Source organism: Pseudochaenichthys georgianus, unplaced genomic scaffold (genome assembly GCF_902827115.2).
Source record: "Pseudochaenichthys georgianus unplaced genomic scaffold, fPseGeo1.2 scaffold_795_arrow_ctg1, whole genome shotgun sequence".
Lineage (NCBI taxonomy): Eukaryota > Metazoa > Chordata > Actinopteri > Perciformes > Channichthyidae > Pseudochaenichthys > Pseudochaenichthys georgianus.
The window spans coordinates 21,980-31,381 of NW_027263343.1; the positions used below are offsets into that span (position 1 = coordinate 21,980).

General features: G+C 47.6%; 1 protein-coding gene across 1 annotated transcript; it reads right to left on the bottom strand.

The window, feature by feature from the left end:
• skp2 (S-phase kinase-associated protein 2, E3 ubiquitin protein ligase) lies at window positions 1-9,247 on the bottom strand. Its single transcript, XM_034079978.2, has 9 exons — window positions 8,796-9,247; window positions 8,388-8,499; window positions 6,079-6,222; window positions 5,823-5,957; window positions 5,310-5,408; window positions 3,943-4,070; window positions 3,802-3,853; window positions 3,573-3,680; window positions 1-713 (listed from the first exon to the last, which is right to left on the bottom strand). The coding sequence occupies exons 1-9, from the start codon at window positions 9,031-9,033 to the stop codon at window positions 506-508; spliced, it is 1,224 nt and encodes a 407-aa protein (XP_033935869.1). The 5' UTR covers window positions 9,034-9,247; the 3' UTR covers window positions 1-505.
• Between the last annotated feature and the right edge of the window lie 155 nt (window positions 9,248-9,402).

A 9,402-nucleotide genomic window follows, 5' to 3' on the forward strand; every position in this document is an offset into this window, starting at 1 on the left:
GTGCATTCAGTGGTTTACTGTAAGACTCAGGAGAAAAGGAACAGTTAAAATTCACATCCGACATTAATGATCAACAGCCTGCAGTGAAAACACGGTGACATAATGCAGTGATAGGAGGAGAAGTGCGTGTTCATCATTTTACATTCAATCTTCTGAACTCTTTAAAACCACCTCATTATTCCCCGAGAACAATCGTCTCAAGTTTTAAAAAAGACACCATACATCTTCATTTCCAATGGCTCTTTAAAACCATGTTTCCCTTACAAGATATTTTTTAAATAAACATTATTAGAACCTAAAACTGATTCAAAAATCCATCAACCGTTTGTGTTAAAACATTCCAACAAGAACTGGATTCAACGTCAAAATGTGACTTTTCTAAATCGAGAATCAAATGACCTTTGACCTCTTCAGGCCAGATAACACCGACAACACGTGTAGCAGCAGACACTCTGGGACATGGGACATGCACCAGACACTCACTCAGCTTAGGAAAACATGGCGGCTACAGTTTGAACCTCAGCTGGCACTTCCTGTTCCACATGAAGCCGCCGGTGAGGCCTGAGGAGGGCGAGGGGCGGGCGATGCTGGAGAACGGCCTGGAGTTGATGCTGATGCGAGGAAGCTCCTTCTTCAGAGAGGACAGGTGGCCGTCGTTCACGATGCCAAACACGTCCAGCAGAGAGAGGACGGGGAACATGGAGCCCAGGTCCCTGCAGAGAGAGGTTTGTTTCAAGGGTCATTCAAGACTCGAAGCTAACATGGAAACATCGCAATAGAAAGAAAGTAGCATTAAAAAAGTAGAACATATACATAAGGTTAGGTGGATAAGAAGTCGTTGCGTTCGACACCCCTGTGCTACGAAGCCGGTTCAACTGACCCTGGATATGTTCGAGTTACCCGGCTGACCTAACCCTTAAGCCAGGGGTGTCCAACTCAATTTCATCGCGGGCCACATTAGCATTATGGATGCACTCAAAGGGCCGGTTGTAACTATATAAATATATAATATACAAAATAATGTATTATATTACATTATTGCCTCTGAATTGGATTATTATCGGATAGGATAATAACTTAGTAATTAACTACATCTGAAAGCATAAGTCTAGGGAAAATCATTGCAAGTCTCTTCAGTGCCATGTCACAAAACGAGATGCATTGTGGGACATGTAGTTTATGGGCAACCTGCTTCTGTAAAGCGGCATGTAACCGTATAATAATCGTATTATATTCTTTGCAAGCTCTTGCGGGGCCTCATGAAATGAAGTCGCGGGCCGGATTTGGCCCCCGGGCCTTGAGTTTGACACCCCTGCCTTAAGCGGTCCTACGACGCTGGTTATCACCTCGGTAACTCAAGCCAGGGTTTCTCCGTCCGGCTGAGTGCGCGTTCACGTGAAAGGGGCGGGGCTAGCAACATTCGACCAATCACAAACATGAAGCGCACTGACAGCGCAGCTTCATACTTCCTGAATGAAAAGTGAACTTTAATATTAGACATATGAAGAAGTTAAACTTTAAACATCCATGACTTAAACACTTGATCAGGATAAAAGCCACAGAGCTGCACCTGCAAGGTGAACACAGCTGGGACAGAACACGTGTTTGAATGCGTTCATTAACAGGTTTATGATATCACTGCTCCGTCTAAAACACGATCTGACTTCAATTACATTTGACTCGAGTGTTTCGTCAACTTAATGTGTTGCTTAAAATAATACTTCTGCATACAGTCTGTGACACTGTGAGTGTTGCACGGCCAGATACGGCTCAGCTGACTCAGATAAGGAGATATACATTATGAAGTGATATGCCGCGGACTGTACTTAATGTACTCTGATCCGGTTACTTATGTTGTGGCCGATATTTAAGTACGCTTTCTTAACCCTAATGTTATAATAGTCAGATTGCTCTGAAGATGGAGGTGATATTCTATTCATGTTCACACAGTCGGTGAGTTGAACTGTGTTTCCTTTCTCCTGTAAAATGACTCGATCGCTTTAAACTCGGCGGTTATCAGCTGTTGCACCACGGTCTCTCCCTCAACCTGTAACCGATGTATCCTTCCCTTTGAAACCGTTACATTCAACGAAAAATAGAATCAATGTGCAGGCTGACGTCCACACTGTTCTCCATGAACAATACGGGCAGTTTATACATTAAATAAATCAACAGTAGGTGGCGATATGCTCCAAGCGGAAGCGATTCGCCATTAAAGCAAAGAAGAAGAAGAACTCCGCACAGTTGATCTCTTATCCTGGAACCTATCCGGCTTCGGAGCACAGACTAGGTTCCAGGATAAGTCGCCATGGAGATCTAGAACCAGCTTCGTAGGACCGGAAACCCCAGAAGTTATCTTGCTAAACGAAAATCCTGCTTCGTAGTATACCCCCCAGGTTAGCCGCTAAGCATCAGTTACCATGGCGATCTAGCCCGCTAAAAAGAGAACCAGCTTCGTAGGACCGGAAACCCCAGAAGTTATCTTGCTAAACGAAAATCCTGCTTCGTAGTATACCCCCCAGGTTAGCCGCTAAGCATCAGTTACCATGGCGATCTAGCCCGCTAAAAAGAGAACCAGCTTCGTAGGACCGGAAACCCCAGAAGTTATCTTGCCAAACGAAAATCCTGCTTCGTAGTATACCCCCCAGGTTAGCCGCTAAGCATACGTTACCATGGCGATCTAGCCCGCTAAAAAGAGAACCAGCTTCGTAGGACCGGAAACCCCAGAAGTTATCTTGCTAAACGAAAATCCTGCGTCGTAGTATACCCCCAAGGTTAGCCGCTAAGCATCAGTTACCATGGCGATTTAGCCTGCTAAAAAGAGCACCAGCTTCGTAGGACCGGAAACCCCAGAAGTTATCTTGCTAAACGAAAATCCTGCTTCGTAGTATACCCCCCAGGTTAGCCGCTAAGCATCAGTTACCATGGCGATCTAGCCTGCTAAAAAGAGAACCAGCTTCGTAGGACCGGAAACCCCAGAAGTTATCTTGCCAAACGAAAATCCTGCTTCGTAGTATACCCCCCAGGTTAGCCGCTAAGCATACGTTACCATGGAGATCTAGCCTGCTAAAAAGAGAACCAGCTTCGTAGGACCGGAAACCCCAGAAGTTATCTTGCTAAAAGAAAATCCTGCTTCGTAGTATACCCCCCAAGATAGCCGCACAGCATCAGTTACCATGGCGATCTAGCCTGCTAAAAAGAGAACCAGCTTCGTAGTACCGGAAATCCCAGAAGTTATCTTGCTAAACGAAAATCCTGCTTCGTAGTATACCCCCCAGGTTAGCCGCTAAGCATACGTTACCATGGAGATCTAGCCTGCTAAAAAGAGAACCAGCTTCGTGGGACCGGAAACCCCGAGTTAACCTGAAGTTAGCCGGCTAAGCGAACATCCGGCTTCGTCGTGCAGGCCTCAGGACGAGGGGAACCAAGCAGCGTTTTCCCATGAATGCTTGAGCACCCCTCGTAGGAATACACGAGCCTTCTCCGATGCTATATCCACTTCATTTAATACATTCCTGCATTTCTCACAGAGCTGAAGGGGAAGTGGTTCGGCGCTGGTGTTGAGGACTCACGTGAGGGCAGCGAGGTGGATGTGGTAGCAGCGGCTCAGCGAGAGATGGAGCAGACCCTTCAGCTGCCTGAGGACCGGGAAGCTGTCGGCCATCAGGGGCGTGCTGTCACTGCAGCACACAGAGAACACTCAGAACCTGAGACGTGCAGGTATTTAACGCTCGTCGTGCTGATCCAATGTTCGTTTCTATGGTTACGACATCTACCGAATGTTAATGAAACAGATCTCACCTTAAATCTAGCGCTTGAATGTTTGGACACCTGGTCACCAGCACCTTCACATCTGAAACACACACACGTCGTGGGTTAACCGAGCGTTTCATTCCCCCCCCCCTTCATACGGGCATGGTGATGAGTCTGTCGGCCGCTCACCTTCCAGCGCGAGGCCCTCTCGGTACCCGCTGAGGTTCAGGTGAGTCACAGCCGGGTTCAGATTATCAACAACGCTCTTCACGTGATCGTTGTCGAATTCACACCACGATATGTTCAGCTGCTCAATCCTGAGGAGCACAGAGCACGCAGCGTGAGGAGGGGAGTACTCGCATGCTTTCCTCAGGTAGAAGTACAGATACTCGTGTTTAAAAGTACAGGTATTTGGGTTCAACATGAGAGAAGTAGAAAGTACAGGTATTTGAGTTCAACATGTAAGAAGTAGAAAGTACAGGTATTTGTGTTCAACATGTAAGAAGTAGAAAGTACAGGTATTTGGGTTCAACATGTGAGAAGTAGAAAGTACAGGTATTTGAGTTCAACATGTAAGAAGTAGAAAGTACAGGTATTTGAGTTCAACATGTAAGAAGTAGAAAGTACAGGTATTTGGGTTCAACATGAGAGAAGTAGAAAGTACAGGTATTTGAGTTCAACATGTAAGAAGTAGAAAGTACAGGTATTTGGGTTCAACATGTAAGAAGTAGAAAGTACAGGTATTTGTGTTCAACATGTGAGAAGTAGAAAGTACAGGTATTTGAGTTCAACATGTAAGAAGTAGAAAGTACAGGTATTTGGGTTCAACATGTAAGAAGTAGAAAGTACAGGTATTTGGGTTCAACATGTGAGAAGTAGAAAGTACAGGTATTTGAGTTCAACATGTAAGAAGTAGAAAGTACAGGTATTTGAGTTCAACATGTAAGAAGTAGAAAGTACAGGTATTTGGGTTCAACATGAGAGAAGTAGAAAGTACAGGTATTTGAGTTCAACATGTAAGAAGTAGAAAGTACAGGTATTTGGGTTCAACATGTAAGAAGTAGAAAGTACAGGTATTTGGGTTCAACATGTGAGAAGTAGAAAGTACAGGTATTTGGGTTCAACATGTAAGAAGTAGAAAGTACAGGTATTTGAGTTCAACATGTGAGAAGTAGAAAGTACAGGTATTTGAGTTCAACATGTAAGAAGTAGAAAGTACAGGTATTTGAGTTCAACATGTAAGAAGTAGAAAGTACAGGTATTTGAGTTCAACATGTGAGAAGTAGAAAGTACAGGTATTTGAGTTCAACATGTAAGAAGTAGAAAGTACAGGTATTTGAGTTCAACATGTGAGAAGTAGAAAGTACAGGTATTAGAGTTCAACATGTGAGAAGTAGAAAGTAAAAAGTGGTCAGTAAAATAAGTAGTGGAGTAAAGTACTGATACCAGAAACATGTACTTGAGTACAGTAACTTAGTATTTGTACTCCACTCCCCCCCCCCTGCTGAAGTGATCAGGTCAGAGGCTCTACAGGGAGACGGAGCAGAGAGACTAACCTGCTGCAGGACTTCAGCATGTGAGCGAGAGCAGGAGCCGAGAAGCCGGAGCAGCCGCTCAGATTCAGCTGCAGCAGGTTAGGGTTCATGGACAGAGAGCTGAGGAAGAACACATCATCATCATCATCAGTTACTGAGAGAAGACCTTCTTACACCACACTGCTTTGGGAGAAGGGCTTAAAATGTGTGTGTGTGTGTGTGTGTGTGTGTGTGTGTACCTGATGATGTTGATGTAGACGTGTGTGTGTGTGTGTGTGTACCTGATGATGTAGATGTGTGTGTGTGTGTGTGTGTGTGTGTGTGTGTACCTGATGATGTAGATGTGTGTGTGTATGTGTGTGTACCTGATGATGTTGATGTGTGTGTGTGTGTGTGTGTGTACCTGCTGCTGTGTGTGTGTGTACCTGCTGTGTGTGTGTGTGTGTGTGTGTGTGTGTGTGTGTGTGTGTGTGTGTGTGTGTGTGTGTGTGTGTGTGTGTGTGTGTGTGTGTGTGTGTGTGTGTGTGTGTGTACCTGATGATGCCGTCTGAGAGCTGCAGCGCCTCCAGACTCAGGAACTCCAGCAGTCTGCAGCGAGAGAGGATGCTCTGCAGGGCGGAGGGGGGGATGATGGAGCTGGAGAGGTCCATCAGCACCATCTGGAGGGGGCTGAGGAGAACAGAGTCACTCAGGTGCATCGTGGGGCTCTGGCTGAAGCCCAGCGTGTGTGTGTGTGTGTGTGTGTGTGAGTATCTGCTGGAGTAAAGGACAGTGTCCTTCAGAGACTCACCCCGAGCCGCTGAAGTGGAAGTCCTCCACAAAGGAGCGAGGGCAGCGCAGCATGTGGACCCCGTTCTTCAGAACCTGCTGCAGAGCCGGACCCACGTGGGTCAGACCCTCCAGATCCACGCTGTGCCACAGAGACTCGTCCAGCCTGAGAGAGAGAGAGAGAGAGTGAGAGACAGGGAGAGAGTGAGTGAGAGAGACAGACACAGAGAGACAGAGAGAGAGAGGGAGAGAGAGAGTGAGTGAGAGACAGACAGAGAGTGAGAGACAGACACAGAGAGACAGAGAGAGGGAGAGAGAGAGTGAGTGAGAGACAGAGAGAGAGACAGACAGACAGAGAGTGAGAGACAGAGAGAGTGAGTGAGTGAGAGACAGAGAGAGTGAGTGAGAGACAGAGAGAGAGACAGACAGAGAGTGAGACAGAGAGACAGAGAGAGAGACAGACAGAGAGACAGACACAGAGAGAGAGACAGAGACAGACAGAGAGTGAGACAGAGAGACAGAGAGAGAGACAGACAGAGAGACAGACACAGAGAGAGAGACAGAGACAGACACAGACAGACAGACGGAGAGACACAGAGAGAGAGACAGAGACAGAGAGACAGACACAGACGGAGAGACAGACGGAGAGACAGACACAGAGAGAGAGACAGAGACAGACAGAGAGAGACGGACAGACACAGAGAGAGAGAGACAGACACAGACAGACGGAGAGACACAGAGAGAGACAGAGACAGACAGAGAGACAGACACAGAGAGAGAGACAGAGACAGACAGAGAGAGACGGACAGACACAGAGAGAGAGAGACACAGACAGACAGACGGAGAGACAGAGAGAGACAGAGAGAGAGACAGACAGACAGAGAGTGAGTGAGAGACAGAGAGAGAGACAGACAGAGAGTGAGACAGAGAGAGAGAGACAGACAGAGAGACGGAGAGACACAGAGAGAGACAGACAGACAGACAGACAGACGGAGAGACACAGAGAGAGACAGACAGACAGAGAGTGAGAGACAGAGAGTGAGTGAGAGACAGAGAGAGAGACAGACAGACAGACAGACGGAGAGACACAGAGAGAGACAGAGAGAGAGACAGACAGACAGAGAGTGAGAGACAGAGAGTGAGTGAGAGACAGAGAGAGAGACAGACAGAGAGTGAGACAGAGAGACAGACACAGACAGACAGACGGAGAGACACAGAGAGAGACAGAGAGAGACAGACGGAGAGACAGACACAGAGAGAGAGACAGAGACAGACAGACGGAGAGACAGACACAGAGAGAGAGACAGAGAGAGAGACAGACACAGAGAGAGAGACAGAGACAGACAGACGGAGAGACACAGAGAGAGACAGACACAGAGAGAGAGACAGAGACAGACAGACACAGAGAGAGACAGACGGAGAGACAGAGAGACAGGGTTTCAAAGGACTGATCATAAAGCCAGGCGTCGGGGACTCGGCGTGTTTCACCGACCCGTCAGCGTTCAGCGTAAACGATAAACTGACGCATTAATAAAGTTGCACGTATTGTTCTGGAAGCTCTCGCTGCTCTGAGGCTCATTAAAGGAGACCATGTTCCTTTCTGCTCTGACCCAAAGGGACCAACGAGGAGCTGTTGGTATTTATAGGTCACGTTGCCATGGCGTTACTGGTTCCTCAGCTATCTTTCATTTAGTCTTAGTCCCGTGTTAGATTTCCGTTTTAGATTTAGTCAAGTTTAGTCTCCTTCATCCTGGTTTTATTTAGTAAGTTTTAGTCGACTAAAAGTCTGAGCATTCTCGTCTTATTTTAGTCAAAGAAAACTGTCGAGTCTTTTTTATCCATCAGATGATTTAACATTTCATTTGACTCGTTTCACAGCAGATGATCTCGTGTCCTTAGTTGACGACACAGGTCGGATGAGCAAGCAGCTTCGCAGAGTATCTGGCTCGAGGCGTTTACACACCGCTTCCCTTCGTCGCTGCCAGTCGTTTTGACGGACAGCATCGTAACAATAATACAACAATACTTCGTCTCGTCGCTTTGCGTCAACGATACTGCCGATTACTGCCGTCTCGCCATCGTCTCGCTTTAGTCATGGAAGAACATATCGTGTTAGTCGACGAGATGAACACGAGTCCACGCGGCGACCGGCTGCCGTGTGGACGCGTGTGAATGAGAAACGGAGGCATAACATAGACGGAAAGTCTCACATCAAATGTCCCCGTGTCCCCTCTGCACTAAGACAGAGGGACGCGTGGGGCTGCTGGTCCGACCCGCTCTGATTGGTCGGTGCGTGGCCCCGGGCGAGAGGGAGCTGGACTAGAGACTCACGCTAAGCGATGCCAGCGCTTGCAGACGGACGACATCCTGCAGAGGTCCTGCAGCGGGACGTGGAAGAGGATCCTGAGCAGCAGCTCGTCGGGGAGGTGGTCCCACGAGACGCCTGCGGGGAGAGGGGGGTGAGACCGGGGTCCGACAGACGGGGCAGACATTCAACAGCCCCTCCAACATATATAATCAAATACAAATATACAAAATAGTGTCTATATACATGTAAACAGAGTACAAATACTTTGTTACTGAACTTAAGTACATTTCAAAGCCGATACTTCTACTTAAGTAAAGAAGCACAGTCAGTACTTCTACCAGAGTATTTTAAAACACGAGTATCTGTACTTCCACTCGAGGAAAGGACGCGTGTACTGTTGGAATACGATGTGTACAAAGACGGTCCCTTACACGACGTGGACTCCTTCTTCCTCCGCGACCTCCGGCTGAGGACGAACTGGTTGCACTCGTTCTCCTTGCCCACGCCGAGCAGCCTCTGGTGTTTGTGGGGGGGGGAGGAGTGCACGGTGGACTCCGTGGGGGTGCACTCCACGTCCAGACCCTCGGAGGACTTGCGTTTGCTCATCTTGTTGGACTGAGACAGCATGGAGCCCTGGAGGGTCCCCGAGGGGAGATCCTGCAGAGGCATGCTGACGGAGAGAGGCGGGTCAACACGAGATAACACTGTCGTCCATTTTAGGCTGCTGTGTACTTATACTCCTCTGCATGTATTTATACCTTTAGTTACTTCACAGATGAAGGATGTGAAATCTAATCAAGTGTTGAATCAGACTTTAGTTCCACCTGGAGTAAATCCACCAGCTACCCTGCAGTCTACAAAGTACTTCAGACTAGCTGCACCTTCACCAGCTACCCTGCAGTCTACAAAGTACTTCAGACTAGCTGCACCTTCACCAGCTACCCTGCAGTCTGCAAAGTACTTCAGACTAGCTGCACCTTCACCAGCTACCCTGCAGTCTACAAAGTACTTCAGACTAGCTGCACCTTCACCAGCTAC

Coding starts and splice junctions, on each gene's coding strand:
- skp2 (XM_034079978.2), bottom strand. CDS start 9,033: ATGCCTCTGCAGGATCTCCCCTCGGGGACCCTCCAGGGCTCCATGCTG. Junction 6,223..8,387: donor AAGCGCTGGCATCGCTTAGC/GTGAGTCTCTAG, acceptor TCTCTCTCTCAG/GCTGGACGAGTCTCTGTGGC. Junction 4,071..5,309: donor ATGCTGAAGTCCTGCAGCAG/GTTAGTCTCTCT, acceptor TGTGCTCCTCAG/GATTGAGCAGCTGAACATAT.